The sequence below is a fragment of the Aythya ferina genome (assembly GCF_964211825.1).
Source record: "Aythya ferina genome assembly, chromosome: 34".
Taxonomy (NCBI): Eukaryota; Metazoa; Chordata; class Aves; order Anseriformes; family Anatidae; genus Aythya; species Aythya ferina.
In genome coordinates, this window is record NC_140331.1 from 1,419,674 (window position 1) to 1,439,522 (window position 19,849).

At 60.2% G+C, this 19,849-nt stretch overlaps 1 protein-coding gene across 2 annotated transcripts; it reads right to left on the reverse strand.

Moving 5' to 3' along the window:
- Positions 1-1,880: 1,880 nt before the first annotated feature.
- On the reverse strand, positions 1,881-19,342 carry KCNAB3 (potassium voltage-gated channel subfamily A regulatory beta subunit 3). 2 transcript variants are annotated; one of them, XM_084501857.1, is made up of 18 exons: positions 19,253-19,342; positions 18,752-18,795; positions 18,293-18,330; positions 18,148-18,221; positions 17,975-18,019; positions 17,717-17,761; positions 17,291-17,328; positions 17,085-17,171; positions 16,781-16,816; positions 16,535-16,620; positions 15,970-16,063; positions 15,479-15,558; positions 15,302-15,371; positions 14,924-15,012; positions 14,314-14,810; positions 10,900-11,030; positions 3,922-4,052; positions 1,881-3,681 (listed from the first exon to the last, which is right to left on the reverse strand). In XM_084501857.1, exons 1-15 carry the CDS (start codon positions 19,261-19,263, stop codon positions 14,748-14,750), a joined length of 900 nt encoding a protein of 299 aa, XP_084357983.1. In that variant the 5' UTR covers positions 19,264-19,342; the 3' UTR covers positions 1,881-3,681; positions 3,922-4,052; positions 10,900-11,030; positions 14,314-14,747. The 2 variants fall into 2 exon arrangements, with proteins under 2 accessions (XP_084357983.1, XP_084357984.1); XM_084501858.1 differs by lacking the exons at positions 1,881-3,681; positions 3,922-4,052; positions 10,900-11,030; positions 15,302-15,371 and having other exon boundaries at positions 14,618-14,810.
- Positions 19,343-19,849: the final 507 nt, after the last annotated feature.

Here is a 19,849-nt window from a genome sequence, read left to right on the forward strand (position 1 = left end):
AATTGAGCCATTTTCTCTTTATTTTTTCCTTTCCTCCATTCCCAAACATCCCAATATATTAACATTGTCCCTAATGGGCTCTCTGAGTCTCCCAGGTCAGAGAATCTACTTTCCCCCAGACCCATCCTGGAACCTTCACGTAAGTTCTGAATCCCTGGAACCCTCTCAGAGGTTCCAAATCCCTGGAATCCTCTAAGAGGTTCCGAATCCCTGGAAGCTTCAAATAAGTTCCAAATCCCTGGAAACCTTAAAGAGGTTCTGAATCCCTAGCTGTGTTTGCGTAGAGGTGTCTTGCAAGCGGTTAACCCACCCACGAATTCCTGGACCGATCGCTTCGGTCCTTCACCGGCCGAGTCCCTCGCGGGAGATCAGAACCGTGCTTAGAAGACCTCCGCACTCACTTCAGAACTACGTTCCATCTCAGTCACACCCTTACACAGTCACACAGCCGAATCCCACCCAACCGAACGGTATACTCACAAATCCTCTTTGTTCGGGTCTTCGCGCGCAAGATTACGGGTCACTGATGGAGAGCTCTTTTTTTATTATTTATTTATTTTTTTTTTTTACTTGCCTCTTATGTTCAAAATCTTGTTGAACTCTAGCGCCGCTATCGGCAAGGGCCACTAGATGGGGCGCCTCCCTTTACCGGTCGCAGATCCAAAGTCCAAGATCACATCGGGGTCACCAATTTGTTATAAATGAAGTCTCAACTCTGAATTTAGTAGCATAAAAGAATATTTATAAAAGGCAAGTAAACAGCGCTGGGTGCACGGGGAGTCTATGCTCTACCAACACGCACACGCACCCATCCAACTTCCCAAATCTATAGAGGACATTGCTGTTACATCTTTACAAGAAACCCCAGTATGCCTATACATACGGATATCCTATCCCCGCTTCATGTTAGAATTCTCTTTGTGGTGGTCCTTGTGGGTGAAAGGCTCACGGTTTCCCCATCACCATTAGCAACCTTTTGTTCCAGACTGCAGGAGCGGCTTCGACTGTCTCCTCTTCTTCTGCACATGCTCTGCCCACCACAAGGTTCCCGAAAGCAACAAAACGGGATTGCTTTTCCCACGTTCCGTTAACCCTTGAAATCACACTAATAATATTAGTATCATATAACATTCAACAATAAATGTTAACAGTTCTAACCAGCAACCCCCCCAGCAACTTCCATGCCTTAACAGTGGAGAAAACAAGCAACCCCAAACGGCAGGGCGTCGCCTCAATCACCCTTGTTTCCTCTAAACATTCCCAAATCTCCCCCTTCTTTATTAACATCAACCATTTTTCTGACACGAATTACCACTCCATATATAACAAGAACAAGGGTGGAAATCAGGTCTGACAGGGCGAGGGCATGCTGCAGTCAGAAAAGATGGCAGAATCAAATGGCGTCCGCTTAAGCCCATCAAACCACACCTTCAGAATAAAACTAAGGAAAACTGGGAGTTTCTGTTCACAGGACAGGATCATCGGACGACCCCGTAATCCGTATACCCCAGTGACAAGACAAGCCCAACAAGGATGGTTTGAATCATGGTTTAACCATTCACCGTGGTTAACCCCCCTGATATCTGCCTTAGTAGGGCCGATCGCAATGATCCTAACACTGATCTTTGGACCTTGTATACTAAACACGCTTGTGTCCTCTGTTAAAAGCCAGCTAGAGAAAGTTAACATCATGTTGGCAGAACACCAGCAACTGCTCAGAGTGTATTTACTCAGTGTTATCCCCAGTTATCCCAAGTTACACCCCATTATGACCAGTTACCCCCTAGTTTTCTCCTGTTTATTGTGCCTTATGCTTTTTATTCAAGCTACGATATCTACGTCCTAAGATTGTTGTAAAGCATAGAACTAAGACAGGAGCAGAGTTTTTTTGATTGTTATATTTAAGCTAATTTAGTTACACATAGGGAGGGGGGAAATGTAGGTAGTTAGGGTCTGGCAGCCCAAAGATATCGCGCTGTACGGAAAGCTAGAGCCCCTCCCTTCATAGGCAATAGCGTGTAGTTTATGATGGAAGCAGACGCAAGTGTCGTTGTGAACCCAAGCTATATAACACTGTGCAACTCAGCAATAAACGCCATTTGCCATCGACCACATTGGCGTCCGTGAGCTGATGGCCCGAGCGGCCTGCGGTTGGTCGCCGTGCCGTTCCTGAACCAGGTCGCCACTGCCAATGAAGGCAACAAAGGAGCCCAGCGACGCCTCTGCTACTGGGACCCTGACAGACCAGGGGGCCAGCTCTTGCAAACGCGAAATGCCAAAGCTCAAACCCAGGCTACCGACGCCATCACCCCATCCACGGTGACCCGAGCTTTGATTGCCCGGAGCTGCAAGAACATCGTCAGAGGGTTCAGATTCCAACCTCTTGGGTTGGAGCTCCTGGCCAGCCTCTTGGGGTGGCCAAGAGCTGCGGTCCTGCCGGCTCCCGCTGCCCTGGGCTCCTCCAGGACCTAGTGGAGGCCAGGCAGAGGACATTTGCCATCTTCATGCTCATCCCCTGCAGGTCCCCCAGCTGATGGACATGGTGGTGTCCCCGGTGTCAGCCGTGGCCTCCCTGACCTTCTCTGACTGTGTCACCATCTTCCCCGAGTGAGCATCTTTGCGGCTGTGGCCGCTACTCGGGCTCGGTAGCATTTGCCCTTGCACCCATGAGTGCCCAGCCAGGGAGGTGGATGGGAAGCAACGCCTGCTTCCCATCGAGGCCTGGGCTTCTTTGTCGCCCACTTCCCAGGACGGTCCTTAAGGACAGTGACTCTATGGCAACGTCAAAGTGTCTCCGTGAGATCGGGGGCAGTGGTGGTGCCCTGGCTCACGCCGATCTCTTCTGGAGGAAGCATCCAATTCCAAGGACCCCTCTGCTTCTGGGACAGTGACACACCAGGGGGCCAGCTCTTCCAATGGCGAAATGCCAAAGCTCAAACCCAGGCTCCCAGTGCCGTGCCCTGTAGGTATTAGAGCCAGCCTGCCCAAGGCACCCAGCGACCCCTTGACTTCTGCGACACAAAGGGGCCACGTCTGCTCATCTTCAACCACCAAAGCTCGTACACAGGCTCTTCACACCGTTGCCTATAGGTATGAGCGCCAGCCTGCCAAAGGAGCCCAGCGACCCCTCTACTTCTGGGACACAGACCGCCCAAGGGGCCAGCTGTGTACATCTTCAACCACAAAAGCTCCTACCCAGGCCCTATACACGCTGTTGCCTATAGGTATTAGAGCCAAACCACCCAAGGAGCCAGGCGATGCCTCTACTACTGGGACACCGACACACCAGGGGGCCAGCTCTGTGCATCAGCTGCCAAAGCTCAAACCCAGGGAGGGAAACGGCGGGACCTGAAGCCATCCACGGGGTCTGCGTGTGGGCAAAGAGCCCCAGAAACCTGTAGCAGTTTTTGCTCAGAGTCTCACTCCCTTCACAGAAATCCATCTGACAGCGGACGGCGAGACAGTGGAGGAAAACACAACGATGTTTCCAGCTGAGGGACCTTCTCCACGGCCTCCATGGCCAGGAACCTCCCCTTGCTGGGACAAGAGCTGGGAAGCTGCCCCCAGAGCAACGTGGAGAAAACCTGCACATCCCTGGAGGGGAAAGGAGAGGATGCGACGGCAGCTGGGGAGAAAAAGACAGCACCATTTCCATCCTGCTGGACGCTTTCACAACGGAACCTGCAAGTTAAAATGATTTTTCCAAGTGCTTCTGCTTGTCAAGTAAAATTCTGTACAGCAATTGCGGCACTTCAGACTTACTTGGGTTTGAGGGGGATTCTATTGCTCGAGAATTTCAACTTTTGATGGGAGAGCAGAGTGGGAGCAATTCGCTCAGACACCAAGCGATGGGAGAGAAGAAAGGACGAAATAGGCTCTTTCCTCTAGGAAATAGGAAAGGGGTGTTTAGAGCTGGCTTACCTGAACCATGGCTGAAGGACCGGAGCCCAGTCTCTTGCTCTCCACGTGCTGCTGCCTCAGCACCACGGAGGAGATGGGCATCTGGTTTTGGGGGGTGTGCGCGTGTCTACCTTCTGGGGACAACTTCCAGGCTGCAAAACATTTAAAAAGTCAACCTAAGATTTCCCCTGGGGGGCAGAGGGCGCAAGATGGCTCCGTATCAAGTTCGCCAGCGCTGGGGCTGTGGCTCCAGTGCCAGAATGTGCTCGTGTATATTGGTCAAGGCTGTGCGTGTTTAAGAACTGCTTGTGATTTTGTAGAAGTAGATAAGGAGAACAGAACTCTCCGTAGCAAACCTCACGCTAACTTTTCTCTTTGTAACTGTCAGAACCGTTGGCTGTGACTTTCTCTATTTGGCACCAGGGGTATCCCACCAGCTGATCAAGTCTAACACCACAATGGATCGTAAGTTACTACAATTTTAAAAGGCATTCAGGAAAATGGAGAGAAGACTCTAATCACCGGCCATCATGAGACAAAGGAAGTAAGCAGAGTTTTGCAGAGAGTAAAACAAGACCCAAATCACAACTGATGGGATACACTCTGGATGGTCGCCAACTGCAACTGGGATTTTGAACACCTCGAGACACCCAAGTATTGTTTTATTCCTATTAGTTGGTATAAGTTTAATACTGTCTTTTGCATTGCTTGTTCGGAATTGGAAGTTGTTACAACGCATGTCCATGTTAGCTTCCTCCACAAACGTGCATGGCAAGCTATGGGGAACATATCATAAAGAGCGGGAAGACAAATTTTCGTATTAAGTAAAAGAATTTACTAGATTGTCCAGAAAAGGGGGGAATGCCATTGTATAAACTCACTTTAGGATAGAGTAAATCTTGTGGTTATAATAATGAGGACAAAATAGACGACATCTTGTGATCTGTCGACCCTCTCTTCTGTTGAAGCATCTCGTTATTAGAAACATCGCGCTGTCTGTCGCCCTTCAGTTCTGCTGGAACTTGAGCTAACTTGAGCCAAGTCGGCATTCCTGTGGCTTGGAAAACAACTGACTCAGCCCCCCCGGCTCCGCCCAAACACCCTCAGGGTTCCCCCCAACACCTCAAGTCCCCATCCACAACACCCCCACAAGAAAATCCTCCAGAGCCCCGCCAAACACCCCCCGGCCACCCCATCCCCCCCAACCCTTCACCAGAGTCTCCACCCCCCCAGACACCCATAACACCCCCCTGCACCCCCAAACTCCCTCCAGAAACCTGCCAGGGCCCCCTCAGCTCCCCCCCACAATCCACCAGGAGCCCCCAATCCTCTCAAGCCCCCCCGCAAGCCTCCCCAAACACCTCCTGCAGACCTCCCTCCACCAAAACACCCCACGTTCCCCCAGTCCCGTATGTCCCAATGTCCCCCCACTCCCATACGTCCCCTCCATATCCCCTCGAGCCCCCGCTGTCCCTACCACATCTAGGCATCCCCAAATCCCATGTCCCACCCCAGCCCCAAGTCCCCCCCATGTCCCCACGTGTCCCACGTCCCCTCCGTGTCCAGATGTCCCCCCAGTCCCATATGTCCCAGTGTCCCCCATGGCTCCACGCCCTCCCCCCCTCAGGTCCCACCAATCTCCCTCCACCTACGATTCCACTTCTGAGGCTGCTCTGATGTCTCTAATTCTAGGATTCTGGGATTTCTCCTATTCTGCCATTTCTGCCATTCCGCGATTCTGTTCCTATGATTCCAATTTCTCCAATTTTAGGACTCGATTGCGTGACTCCTCCGATTCCTCCGACTCTTTGACGTCCTCCCCCCAGCACAGAGGTGCCTGGGCAGGCAGCAGCCTGTTGGTGCCGCCGTCACCGCGGGCAGCAGCCAGCACTGCCCGCGTCACCACGATGTCACCGCGACACGGCCATCGACAAGAGGCTGCGCGATGGGTCCTGCGCCAGCGGTACCGAGACGTTCGGGCAGGAGGAGCTCCCAGGTGGCTGATGCCAGCAAGGAGCAAGCTGCTCGCACCAGGTGGACCACGTTAGACTGCTGGGAGAACAGTGCTATGGAGCACGTCTCTGCGATATGAAGCGTCAGTGACCAAGGTGCGAGCACCCCCAGCACTACAGGAGCGCGGCTGAGCCCCGTCTGGGGCTTTCTGTGGGGAGGACCTGGCTCTGTGGTCAACTCGGGGGGTCTCCGTTTGGGGACGGAGATGTGACGGCTCTTTTCCTCTGCCACCAAAACACGGGGGTGGGGGTGCTGGAAGGCTGGCAGCCACCAGAAGCAGCACGTGACCTGATTTTCCTTGCCTTCCAGAGAGATTGTGTGTCTGGGATGCTGTGTCAGCCTACATCCGGGAGCACCTCCAGCTGCGCCAGGTGGGTTGGCACCTACGTCGCCCTTGTTCCCCACCCCAAAAGGCCCCACCAAGAGACCCATAGGTATCGCACAAGTGCGGTGTTGCTTCTGGTAGGTTGGTGTGGTATCTCAGGGCTGACCCCAGTTGCTGGAAGCCCCTGGGTCCCCTCAGCCTGGCTCCCAACAGCGGGAAGTGCACAGCAGGGCCCGAAGCACCGTTCCTGGATGAGACCACCTCCGGCTGATCCTTAACCTTCGGCCCTTCCGTTCTCTGCCACTTGCAGGGCGTCCGAATTCCCACTCTTGGCTGCTTTGCCGTTGTTTCTAAACGGGTCGAGGTTGGGAACAAGTCCCTTACGGTGCAGTGGCCCACGTTCCGCCTGGCCAGGAACCTCATCGTTGCCCACAGCCTCACAGCCGACAAGGAGTACCTGCCAGGTAAGAGGGTGCAGGAATCCCTTGCTGCATGGATCTCAGGTGCTTCTCAGAAGCAAAGCGTCGCCTGCACGGAGCAGGTCCCAAACCGAAGCCTTTCTGGGTGACGACTGCCATGAGCAGCACTGGGGAACACGCGGGGAAGGGCCGCTGGTGACCGACTCCATCCCTCTCGTGTCGTTTTCCAGGCCATAAGGAGCTGGAGCCCCTCCAATTCCCTGAGGTGGCTGCAGCTGCCTCCGTGTCCTGGAAGAAGGTGGAGAGCTGCATCCAAGGCACCACGTCCCTCATCTCTCGCAGCCTGGGGAATGGGGAGAACATCGCTCTCGTCCTGAAGGACATTGGGGTGCTCCTCATCGAAGGCACGAGGGTAGAAATCAAGTTCTATCGTGACTTCTTGGAGAGCCTGTCAGAACAGGAGAGCCTTCAGAAGGCTCTTTTCAAGGTGAGGGTTTTGTTTTCCCCACGGCCTGGGCAGCCTCACACAGGGGCAGCAGCAATGCTTGCCCTTGGCCCAGCAAGACCTCTTGGCTTGGAGCTCTTGGCCAGCCTCTTGGGGTGGCCAAGAGCTGCGGTCCTGCCGGCTCCCGCTGCCCTGGGCTCCTCCAGGACCGAGCGGAGGCCAGGCAGAGGACATTTGCCATCTCCTTGCTCCTCCCCTGCAGGTTCCCCAGCTGATGGACATGGTGGTGTCCCGGGTGTCAGCTGTGGCCTCCCTGACCTTCTCTGGCCGCGTCATCATCTTCCCCGAGTGAGTATGTTTGTGGCTGTGGCCGCTGCTCGGGCTCGGTAGCGTTTGCTCCTTGCCAAATGTGTCCGTGAGCGGGTGAGCGTGGGGAGTGGTGGTGCCCTGGGTCACGCCGATCTCTTCTTTTGCCAGCTATATAATGGACAAAGCGCCCCAGCTATCACCCGGGGAGCGTCTCAAGGCCCGCAGGGATGACAGGCAGGAGAAGGAACGGGCTGTGTTGTCTTCCAGCCAAGGTGAGAGATACAAAGCGGCTGCTGGCTCCTCTTGTGCCACAGCTTCATGCCAGCTCAGCACAGCCTCTTGTCTCCGGGCCTCCAAAATGGAGCCCTGGTATGTGAGGTGCCCAAGGTGCCTGTCCCTGGGTGCTGCAGGAGGTCGGGGATCCAAAACACCCCAAATTGGCTGTACCCAGCTCCTCTCTGCCAGAACTTGGCCCCCAAACCACGTCACGGCCTAAGATTGAGCCGGCTGAGGCTGGTGCCAAGGAGGGCCGAGGCCCCTGCAGATGGAGGCTGGGAGGGGAGCACAGCGGCCCCTGGGACAGCGCAGGAGGAGGCCTCAGCACCCGGCGTGTCCCGGGTACAGCAGAGTCATGGAAATGTGCTTCTGACATCTCTCCTTGCCGATTCCAGAGAAACGGCCTGAACTGCCACCCTTCCTGTCGTGCAGGTGGAGGAATTCTTTTGGCTCTGTCCTTTCGGCAGGCTGCCGCTGATGCCCAAGCTGCCTCCTGCCATAAAGGAGCTTTTGCACAACCAGCTGCAGACAGGAACTGCGCCCAAAACAGAGCCCAGGAGGAAATGGAAACAAGAGCCCAAAACAGCAACCGGTGCAAGACCAGGGCCGGGCAAAGGCTGAAAGATGTGGAAAATGTCAGGAGAGCAAGGGCCAAAAAGCAGCAAAAGCCCCTCCTGAAGTCAGGAAGCTAGCCAGCCTGGAAGCCCTGCCAGAGACGGAGCGAGTGAAGCGCCCCGAATCTCAGAAAGCCCCAGGCGCGCTAGAAACACCCATCGTGCCCATGCTGTCCCTGCCGAGCTCGGAGGGCAGCCTGCCTCAGGAGCCCAGCGACGACACCGCTACTACTGGGACACAGACGGACCAGGGGGCCAGCTCTTCAAAACTGCAAATGCCAAAGCTCAAACCCAGGCTCCCGACGCCGTGCGCTGTACATGTGAGTGCCAGCCTGCCCAAAGAGCCCAGCGACCCCTCTGTTTCTGGGACACAGATACACCAGGGGGCCAGCTCTGCGCAACTTCAAGAAGCAAAGCTCCTGCCCAGGCTCTCAACGCCGCTGCCCGTAGGTAAGAGAGCCAGCCTGCCCAAGGAGCCCAGCGATGCCTCTCCCACTGGGACAGACATGCACCAGGAGGCCAGCTCTGCTCAACATCAACCACCGAAGCTCCTCTTCAGGCCCTGCACGCCATTGCCAAAGGTAGTAGAGCCAGTCCGCCCAAGAAGCAGAAAATGCCAAAGTTCAAACCTTTGTCCTTGGAGCTGTGCCCTTATCCTATGAGAGCCAGACCACCTGAGGAGCCCAGCAAAACCTCTATTGGTGGAACACTGACGGACCAGGGGGCCAGGTTTGCTCAACAGCAAGCACCAAGCACCAGGAGGCCAGCTCTGTGCATCCTCAGCTGCCAGAGCTCAAACCCAGGCTCCCGCCGCCGCCACCCAGTCCCCGGTGAGCCGAGCTTTGATTGCTCAGAGCTGCAAGAACGCCGTCAGAGGTGGCAAAACAGGTGTGTGATCCACATCCCTGTTCCTTTGGGGGCTCAAGCCTTGGAGGCAAGTAGTTCTGGGGACAGTGGGGCCTCTCCAACAAGATCTCAGTTTGGAGCCGGGGGTTGGCTCGATCCAAGAGGAACCTTGGGCTCCTCCATGGCTAGCCTCAAGTCCCTCAAGTTCCCTTCTGTTGCCACGCAGACACAGCAGGCCACGTTATTTGGCAGCATTTAGAAGGCCTAACGAAGCAGGAGGCTGCTCTTGGCCCGAGAGGAGAGTGTGTGTTTGCAGCTGGGTGCTGGTTTCCAGGCCGGGTGGGAAGAGAGGGGCTTTGTGGGTGGGCCTGGCAGAGCTGAACCCTGCTGCTGGCCGGGTCTGGGGATGGGGTGAGCAGAGGGAGGGAAACGGCGGGACCTGAAGCCATCCGCGGGGTCCGCGTGTGGGCAAAGAGCCCCAAAAACCTGTAGCAGTTTTTGCTCAGAGTCTCACTCCCTTCACAGAAATCCATCTGACAGCGGACGGCGAGACAGTGGAGGAAAACACAACGATGTTTCCAGCTGAGGGACCTTCTCCACGGCCTCCATGGCCAGGAACCTCCCCTTGCTGGGACAAGAGCTGGGAAGCTGCCCTCAGAGCAACGTGGAGAAAACCTGCACATCCCTGGAGGGGAAAGGAGAGGATGCGACGGCAGCTGGGGAGAAAAAGACAGCACCATTTCCATCCTGCTGGACGCTTTCACAACGGAACCTGCAAGTTAAAATGATTTTTCCAAGTGCTTCTGCTTGTCAAGTAAAATTCTGTACAGCAATTGCGGCACTTCAGACTCACTTGGGTTTGAGGGGGATTCTATTGCTCAAGAATTTCAACTTTTGATGGCTAGCCTTGTTTGGGTAAAGGCTCATCGGTGGCTTTTGATGGCAAATTGCAGGCTTTGGTGGTCAGCTTAGTCCAAGGACTGAATGCTTCTGCCCCTGAGCCCCGCATCTGAAACTCCCAGCAAAGAATCAGCTACCATTTGCTGCTAACCCTCTAACCTTACTTAGCTTTCTGTCTTCCCTCGACATTTCTCTCTGTCTTTTTCTCCCAGACCTGCTCGTATTTCTTTTTGCTCTGTTTCTTGACTGTGTTTTCGCAGCCCTCTGCACCCTTTCTGGTGAGTGCTTTTTCCTCATCAGCCCCGAGGGAAGTGGCAGAGTTGAGGGCACAAATCTTTTCCTCGCCTATTTCCAGGCTGCTGCCAGCCCACAGCACTGCTCTGCTCGGGGGTCGCTCACGCCACGCGCGCCAGCGGCTTTCTTAATGCTCCCCCTGAGGCCTCCTGTCTTCATTTTGCCTCGACTCCCCCCAGATCCTCATCCCAGTGGCAGAAGGCTCTCTCAAGCACCTCTTGGGGCAGGGGAGGACGAGGAGCAGCAGGTGGAGGAGCTCTGTTTCTCCCCCCTCAGTTCTCCTGGAAAAGCTCTTCCTCTGTGCTGGCTTCTCCCCTTCTGCCGTGGCAGTGCCCCCTCCTGCCTCGTCCGGGCGCTTCCCTGCTCTGAGAGATGGAGCAAGGATGTTCTCATCTTGACACCCTCTCAGCCCTCCCTCCCTCCTCTTCTCACTGCTGGCCACTTTGGGAGAGCAGAGCGGGAGCAATTTGCTCAGACACCAAGTGACGGGAGAGAAGAAAGGACGAAATAGGCTCTTTCCTCCAGGAAATAGGAAAGGGGCGTTTAGTGCTGGCTTACCTGAACCATGGCTGAAGGACCGGAGCCCAGTCTCTTGCTCTCCACGTGCTGCTGCCTCAGCACCACGGAGGAGATGGGCATCTCGTTTTGGGGGGTGTGCGCGTGTCTACCTTCTGGGGATAACTTCCAGGCTGCAAAACATTTAAGAAGTCAACCTAAGATTTCCCCTGGGGGGCAGAGGGCGCAAGATGGCTCCGTATCAAGTTCGCCAGCGCTGGGGCCGTGGCTCCAGTGCCAGAATGGTTCCTTCTATGAGCTCACCCGTCACGTTTCGTTCTTAACTGTCCCAGTCCCTACTGTCCCTCAACCCTAACTGCTAACCCAAAGGCCAAACTCAAAATAACCCCAAATCCAAAAAACATGCCTAAACCCAAACCATAAACCTTAACCTCCAACAGGAAGCCCTACCCATAATCTCAACCAAAAACCCAATCCTACACCTTCTAACCCCTCCCCTAAGGATACCTGCCATCCCTCAATGCCAAAACAGAACTCAAGCCTTTCACCCTAACACTTAACCCCATGCATAAACCCCAAACTTAACCCGTATTCTTGCACTCCAACTCTAAATCCCGAAGAAATAATCACAAACCATAATCCCCAACCCAGAACTTTGCCCCTCAACCCCTTTCCCAAACCACTACCCCTAGCACTAACCTCTACCCTAACCCTAAACCCGAACCCAGGGACCTGCAGGCTGGGAGGTGTCCGGGAGCACAGCTGAGGTGGGACCAGCGCCTGGTGACGCTGGCGACGCTGTCACCCTGCCTGGCCACAGCACAGCTGTGTCACCCACCCCAACGGCTCCAGCGACCACAGCTTCCCCCAGCACCTCCCAGTTGGGTGACCCCAAACTGCTGACACACGAGGGCAGTGCAGCCCTCGAGGGACCCAGGTGGGCTGGGACACCGGGGACAGGGACCTCAGGACACTCACCCATGGTCTGGGGCAGGAACGGGCCCAGAACTGGGGGCAGACACCACGTCCTGCCACCACCACACAGGGGTCCTGCTGTCCCCAGGGACCCCCAGGACCCAGAGAAGCTCCCCACTGCCCCCAGGGAGCCCATCAGCAGCACTGAGGGCACACCCAGCCACGTGCTGGGCTTTCGGAAAGTTTTTCCCTCAAAATCACACAACACAGCACAAACCTCTCACCTGCTGCAGGTCACCTGCTGCAGTTCTTCAACATCATTTTTTAACCCCAGCGTCACTGCACCAACCCAGGCGCAAAGACACCGACGCCACCAGCAGCATGTGGAAACCTCCCCCACCCCCCTATCCCTTGTAGGGAAAATGGTTGCGCATCCTGAACATTTCTCTACGTATTCCTACTGCCAAGCAAAGCCCTGTTCGGTGGAGGCAAAATGGGTCAAGAAAGGGCTTTTCCACTTGTGGGAATTGAAGTGTTTTTGCAGAGTTACGTTGTTTAGAAGGAGGGAATGTGGTACTGAGATATGCTTACAGTGATAAGAAAGTTTAGCAGGCGACCTTGTAAAATGCAGACAATCAGACTCCTTAGGACAATTAGGTGAAAATCACGGTGTCAAGTCAGATAAGTGAAGAAGCACGACCACTTCAAGCAGTAAAAATGTCAAAAGAAATTTGAAATTTAACAGGCCAGCGACTGAAGGCCATGCATTGTTTGTGAAGCATTAGATAGATTGTGGATCTGGATTACCCACTCAGTGGGGAAACAGGGGAGGGTCCTGCCATCAAAAGGTATATAAACTGTGTTTTGGAACTAGTAGACGCGCTCTCTCCTGCTTGTGGGGCGCCCGCCATTGCAATCGCGAATAAATTGCTACTTCACTGAGATCCTCGCCTGAGCCTAAGTTATTGGCTACGGAGTGTTTCTCACACACTCATTGCTGACTGGGAAAAGCTCCAGAAGAGTTGGTGCTGGGTATGGACACGGAGGGCTGGAGATGGCAGAGACAGGTTTTGGTTTCTGTTTTCCTCCCCCACAATCACAACTTTTGGCTCCCCAAGGCTGGGGCTGCCCTGCACGGGCACGGGGAGGAGCAGCTGTGGCAGCCGGCAAACGCAGCCACAAATTACCCAGGACAAGCAAAAGCAAAGAAAACCACCCCAAGCAGAACGTGACCTCCTTTCTCACCCGCTCCCTCTCTGCCTTTCTCAGCTTTTCACTCACCAAAACGACAAATGGGGCTTAGCCACGCACCACAGCCTGCGGCTCACGACCAAACCCAGCACATTCGGGTTGTCAGAGCTTTCCAATTCCCCAAACGCTGGCTTCTGCACGCATTTTAGCGGCCCCCCCTCAGCCAGAGACCACCCCCGGCCTTATTTCTGGGGGAGGGCAACTGTAAAGGGAATACAAATGCAAACCAGCGGCACCTCTCCGGCCTCAAAATGGCGGCCGCGCGTCTGGGGAAAGCCTCCGTGAGGGGACGCCTCTGCTCACAGCGCTGCCCCCTGGGCCCCACAACCAAAGCAAAGAAGAACACCGGCAGAAAAAGGCCAAAAACGGGTGAAAACGGGTTACTGGGCCGGCCGGGGAGGCTGCAGCAGGGCTGCGACGCCTGGACGAGGCGGCGGCGGCTCTTCAGCGCCTCAGCCGCGGCCCGTGAGCGCCGCCATTTGGGAGAGGAGGGAAAGCGACGGAGGGGGCGATGGGCGGGAAAACCCTCGCCCCTGATTGGCTGGTGATGGCTGGAGGCGGGAAGCGGCAGCCACTCAGGAAGCGGGGCGGGCAGCACCCGCACCTTGATTGGCTGAGAGCTGCCGCCTCAGCGAGGGCGGGAAGCCTGAGGCGCCTCCGGAGCCTGGGGACCCCAAAAAGGTACCCCCCAAACAACCCCAGGGGCCCCCCCCCAAAACCCCTCAGGGCTCCCCCCAAACACCCCCTGGCCACCCAACCATCTTCCAGAGCGCCCCTAAACACCCCCAGGACCTCCCCAACTGCCTCAAGTGCGCCCCAACTCCTCCTAGGCCCCCTTCAGGCCCCCGCACAAAACACCCAGCCCCCCCCAACCTCTCCGTGTCCCCAAAGCATCCCCAGGACCCTCTCGAATCCCCTCATGGCTCCTCCAACCCCCCCAAGAGCCCCTTCGGGCCCCCCAAATGCCTCCAGGACCCCTCCAACCCCCCCCCCAGGATTCCCCAGAACCCCCAGGGCCCTCCCAGATTCCCCCAAATCACCCAGCCCCCCCTGAAACCCCTGAGAGACCCCCAGACATCTTCAGCACCCCTGCCAAAGCGCCGCCAAACCCCCCAAGGGCCCCTAGACTGCCCCCCAAAAGCCTCCAGGACCCCCCAGCCCTGCCCCCTCCCCCTCAAGTCCTCCCCCCAACACCCCTGGGGCCCCTTCAGCCCCCCCCAACCAACCCCAAGAGCCCCCCTCCCCCCAAGGGTCCCCAGACCTCGTGTCCCCCCCCCCCCCCACACACACCTCAGGACTGTCACAGGGTCCGTCACCACCACGGCCGCACCCCCTTGGGAAAAGCCACTTTATTGCCACCCCCCTTCTCGGGGGGCCAAGGGGGAGGAGCCAATCGCGGCCCCTCCCCTGACTGGAAGCGCTGCGATTGGTGGGGAGAGGGGAGAAGGGGCGGGGCTTGTGCTTCGACGCCCGCCCCCCACGCGGCGTGCAGGGGCGGGGCTGGATTATTGCTCTCGGTCACCGCGGCTCCCAGAAGTGGGCGGGGGCTCCGCCTGCTGGCTCCGCCCCCGCGCGTCAGTCCGGGGCTGGGATTGGTTGCGGCGCTGAGCCATGCCCCCCTCCAGCGGAGGGGGGAGAGCCCCGCGGCAGGGGGCGTGGCCCAGCCCCAGAGGAGGGGCGGGGCTCATGCAGGATCAGACCAATCAGGTGAGAGGGGGCGTGGCCTAATCGGCCCCTAGGAGGCCCTGCAGCTCCTGCAGGAGGGAGGGGGAGAGCAGGGGCAGCACCTGGGGGGGGGGGAGGGGGGTAATTAGGAGGGGTTAATTAGGGGGAGGGTAATTAGGAGGGGAGTAATGGGGAGGGATAATGGGGAGGGGGCCGCCCCCCCCCCCAGCCTCACCTGCAGGGCCCGCAGCTGCTCGCGGAGGAGCTCGGGGCTGGCGGCCCCCAGCAGCACCGCGCTGACCCCCTCGGCACGCAGGCACCAGGCTGAGGGGGACACGGTGAGACCCCCCCCGTGTCGCCATGTGCCCCCCCCCCCCCAGTGTCCCCGTGTGACGTCATGAGCCCTCCGTGTCCCCCCCACAGCGTCCCCATGTGACATCGTGACCTCCCTGTGTCCCCATGCCCCCCCATGTCCCCACATCCCCCCGCCATCCCCATGACCCCTCTTGTTCCTGTATCCCCATGTCCCTCCCATGTCCCCCCCGTATCCCCCATGCCCCCCCCCACGTTCCCATGTCCCCAGTGTCCCCATGTCCCCCCCCGTGCCCCCCACCTATGGCCAGCTGCGGCACGGAGCACCCCAGGCGCTGGGCCAGCGGCTGCAGCTCCTCCACCTGGCGGCCCTGGGGACATCGGGGGTGACATTGGGGACACGGGGGGGGACACTGGGGACACGGGGGGGGACACTGGGGACACGGGGGGGACATAGGGGACACCGGGGGGGCCTTACCTTGCCTGGGGGAGCGCCGTGGGGCAGCAGCTCCTCATCTGGGCTGGGGGCCACCGGGGACCAGGTGACGGCTCCCAGGCCTGGGGGCGCACGGGGTGAGCCCGGACCCCAAACCCACGGCCCCAAACCCCCAGACCCCCACCCTTGGCCCCCCCCCGCGCCCCCACCCCATAGAGTTCCTTGCAGAAACCCCCTCCCCAACCCCCCCGTGTGCCTCTGACCCCATAGAACCCCCACCCAATAGACCCCCCCATATACCCCCACCCCCTAGAACTGCCCCACAGCCCCCCCCACCCCACAGCCCCCCTTATGAGCCCCCACCCCACAGAAACCCCCTGCCCAACCCCCCCATGTGCCCCTGACCCCATAGAGCCGCCACTCCATAGCCCCCATCCCAGAGATCCCCTATGGGTGCCCCCACCCCATAGAACCCCCCCCACCCCACAGACCCCTCACGTGTGCCCCCCCCACGTGTGCCGCCCCCCCCCCACCGATCTGCCGGAAGAGGCGGGGCTCCGGCGGTAGCTCCGCCCACTGGCACACCGGGGCCACCAGGTTGCACTGCCGGGCCACCGCGTACGCCTCCTGGGGGGGGGGGGGGGGCTGTCACCGCCTGACCCCCCCCCTCAGGATCCTGTGACCCCCCCCCATGGTCCCCCCCGCCCCCATATGGCCCCAGGGCCCCCAATATGGCCCCCCATCCCCTATAGCCCCATACCCCCCCATCCCCATGTCCTCCCTTGTCCCCCCCCAGTTTCCCCCCTGCCCTCCAGTCCCATGTGTCCCCCCCATGCCCCCCCCAGCCCATATGTCCCCATAATGTCCCCATGTCCCCTCCATGTCCCCACCGTCCCATATGTCCCAACGTCCCCCATGTCCCCACGTCACCCCCCCTCCCTGTGTACCCCCCATGTCCCCCACTCCCATGCCCCCATCCCCCTGTCCCCCCCATGTCCCCCCCGTGTCCCCCCCATGTCCCTGTGTCCCCCCATGTCCCTGTGTCCCCCCCGTGTCCCCATGTCCCCCCCGTGTCCCCCCACCCCCCCCGAGACCCACCATGACGTCGGCGGGCCCCCAGCCCGCGGTGCCCCAGTAGAGGGCCAGCCCCTGCTCCACGGCGTCGCTCAGCGCCCGCACGGCCTCTGGGGGGGACACGGCCCCGGGGCGTTCACTCTGGAGCCTACTGAGGGTGTCGGGGGGGGGCTGGGGGTGCTACGGGGTCGGGAGGGGGCTGGGGGGGGGGGGTCACGGGGCCCAGGGGGGCTACGGGGGTCCCGGCTGCCCCCCTCCTCCCCCCGGTACCTTCCAGCCGCAGGAGGCGCAGGGTCGGGTCGGGCCCTGTGGGGCGAAGAGAGAGAGGTGAGGGGCGGGGCCTAAGGGGGCGGGGCCTAAGGGGGTGGGGTCCGATGGGGGCGGGGCCTAAATGGGTGGGGTTGAGGGGGTGGGGCCCAAAGGGGTGGGGTTGAGGGGGCGGGGCCTGAGCTTTGGGAGCCCATAGGGACTGGGGAGGGGCGAGGGTGGGGCCTGGGGGGTGGGCGAGGGGCGGGGCTTAAGGAGGAGGGAGGGGCCTAAGTGGGTGCGGTCTGCGGCTGCGGGCGGGGCCTACCTTCAGTCTGGGCGGGGCCCGGGCGGGGCCCGGCGAAGACGACGTCGACGTAGTCGAGCTGCAGCCGCTGGAGGGAGCCCCGGAGGCCTGGGGGCGGACGGACGGACAGGTGGACGGACAGACGGACAGACAGACAGACAGACAGACAGACAGGCTGCCCCACGGCGCCGCCCTGCCCCACGGCACCGCCCTGCCCCACGGCTCACCCTCCAGGACGTGTTTCCGTGAGAGCCCCCGGTCGGCCCTGGGAGATGGGGGGGAGACGGCGTCACCCCACGGCTGCCCCACACCGACCCCTGCTGCTCCATAGCCCCCCTCCTGCCCCATAGACACCCCTTTGTGCCCCATAACCCCCCCTGCCCCATAGCCCCCCCCGCCCCATAGCCCCTCGCACCAGCCCCATAAACATCCATTTGTGCCCTATAGCCCCTCTCCTGCCCCATAGCCCCCCTCCTGCCCCATAACCAACCTCCTGCCCCATAGTCCGCCCCATGCCCCATAGATGCCCCCACCTGCCCTATATGCCCCCCTGTGTGCCCCATAGCCCCCCCCCTCACCTGCCCCATAACTACCCCCACAGCGCCCCCCTTATGCCCCATATCCCCCCCCCGCAGTGCATTGTGGGTACTCACTGCCCCCCCCAGCAGATCCTGGTGGTGATGACGTAGCTGGAGCGCCTGGGGGGGGGGGGGAGATAATTGAAGGGGGGGGGTCAGCACCCACAGACCCCCCCAGCCCCATAGCAACCCCCCTGGACCCCAAACCTTGCCCCAAAGCACCCTGGGGACCCCCCCTCCCGCCCAGCCTCCCCCCCAGCATCCTCCCAGAGCCGACCCCAAATCGCCAACTGCAGCCCCACCCCCAAAAAATAAACTGTGCCCCCCCCTCACCTCCACCCTTTGCTCTTGAGGACATTGCCCAGCATCTGCTCTGCCCTGGGGGGAAGGAGAAAACTGGGGGGCTGGGTCCTGTCCCCCCCCCAAAAATGGGATCCTGGGGAGTCTCCAATATGGGGGGGGGGGGATATGGGGGAGTCCCCAATAGGGGGGGGTCCCGGCCGTACCTGCCCGAAGCCCCCGCAGTGTCGAACAAATTCACTCCGGCCTCGAAGGCGGCGCTCAGCACCTGCTCTGCTGCCTGGGGGGGGGTAAGTTATGGGGGGGGGGTAATTTGGGGAGGGGATGCAATTTAGGGAGGGGGGGGCTCACCTCATCGCAGATCTGGGCCCCAAACGTGCCCCGGGTACCTTAGGGGGCGGAAGGGGGGGGTCAGAGCTGGGAATAACCCCCCCAAAAATCGGTCCCCCCCAAAAAAAAAACCTGCCCCCCCCCATTGCTCCCACTCCCTGCAATTGCCCCCATTGACCTCAGCCCCACGTTCCAGACCCCCCCCACTGCCCCTTGTCCCCCCCATTTTCCCTTGCCCCCCCTTTTTTCCCCTGCCCCCCCTTGTCCCTTGACCTCCCCCTTGTCCTTGTCCCCCATCATTTTTCCTTGCCCCCCCCCTTGTCCTTGTCCCCCTCCCCTTGTCCCTGCCCCCTCCCATTTTTCCTTGCCCCCCCCTTGTCCCTTGCCCCCCCCTTGTCCTTGTCCCCCTCCTTGTCCCTGTCCCCCTCCATTTTTCCTTGCCCCCCCCTGCCCCTTCCCCCCCCCGGTGCCCCCCCTCACCCAGGCCGAGGCAGGACACCCGCAGCCCCGACTTCCCCAGGTTCCTGCAGGGCGTGGGGGGGGGACACGGGGGGGAGGTCACCTGTGCCCCCCCCATCACCCCAAGCTTGGTGGGGGGGAGGGGGCAGACCTGGGTGTCCCCATGCACCCCCCCAGGGAACTGAGCCCCCCCTCCCTAGGGGACCTGGACCCCCATGCCCCCCCGGACCCAGTGCCCCCCCCCCCCAGGAGCCTGAACCCCTTCATTAACTCCCCTATTACCCCCCCCATGCCCCCCCCGGGCCCTAAGCCCCCCCATTACCCCCCCAGGACCCTGACCCCCCCCCCTTACACCTCCATTGCTCCCCCCCCAATGACTTTAAACCCCCCCCAACCCCCCGGGACCTGGACCCCCGTTACCCCCCCATTGCACCCCCAGAGCCCTGACCCCCCCCATTGTCCCCCTCCCGTGCCCCCCACCCCCCCAATTACCCCCCCCCACGCCCCCCCCCTCCCCCGTACCGATATTTCATTCCAGCCCCGCTGGGGGGGGGTCCCGGGCCCCCCCTTCGCGGCTCCGCTGCCGCCGCCGCCCCCCCCCCGGCGGGCCCCTTCGCCCCTCCCCCCTTCCCCCCCCCTCTCCCTCCCGGCCCCCCCCCTCCCCCCCCTCCCGGGCCGGGGCCGGGGCCCCCCCCTCCGCCCCCCCCAATTCGGGGCGCCCCCCCCCCGGCCCCCCCAGCTCCTCCTCCCTCGGCGCTGCGGCTCCGCAGGCTCTGCTCGGTGCAGGCGATGGAGACCTGCATGGGGGGGGGGGCACGATTTTGGGGGGGGGGGGGTCCCCGAATTAAAGGGGGGGGGGGTCGGAGGGCGAGGGGAAGGGGGGGGGGGCGCGCGGAGAGGCAGCAGCGGCGCGCGGGGATCCCTGCGGGGGGGAATTTGCATACAGGCCACGCCCCCTGCGGCTGGCCACGCCCCCTGGGGAGGTGGGAGGGGCGGGTGGGGCTGACGTCACGGGGGGTGCCCCCATTTCCCCAGGGAGCTGGGGGGGGGGGGCGGGGATCCCCCAGGTCCCCTCTATGGCCCTGTGTCCCCATGACCCCCCCAATGTCCCCATGGCCC

What these genes read in the sequence shown, in the direction of transcription:
- KCNAB3 (XM_084501857.1), bottom strand. An exon ending in GGGCCCAGATCTGCGATGAG is followed by an intron (nt 18,222 to 18,292) that starts GTGAGCCCCCCC and finishes ACCCCCCCCCAG; the next exon opens with GCAGCAGAGCAGGTGCTGAG. An exon ending in ACTGCGGGGGCTTCGGGCAG is followed by an intron (nt 18,020 to 18,147) that starts GTACGGCCGGGA and finishes CCTTCCCCCCAG; the next exon opens with GGCAGAGCAGATGCTGGGCA.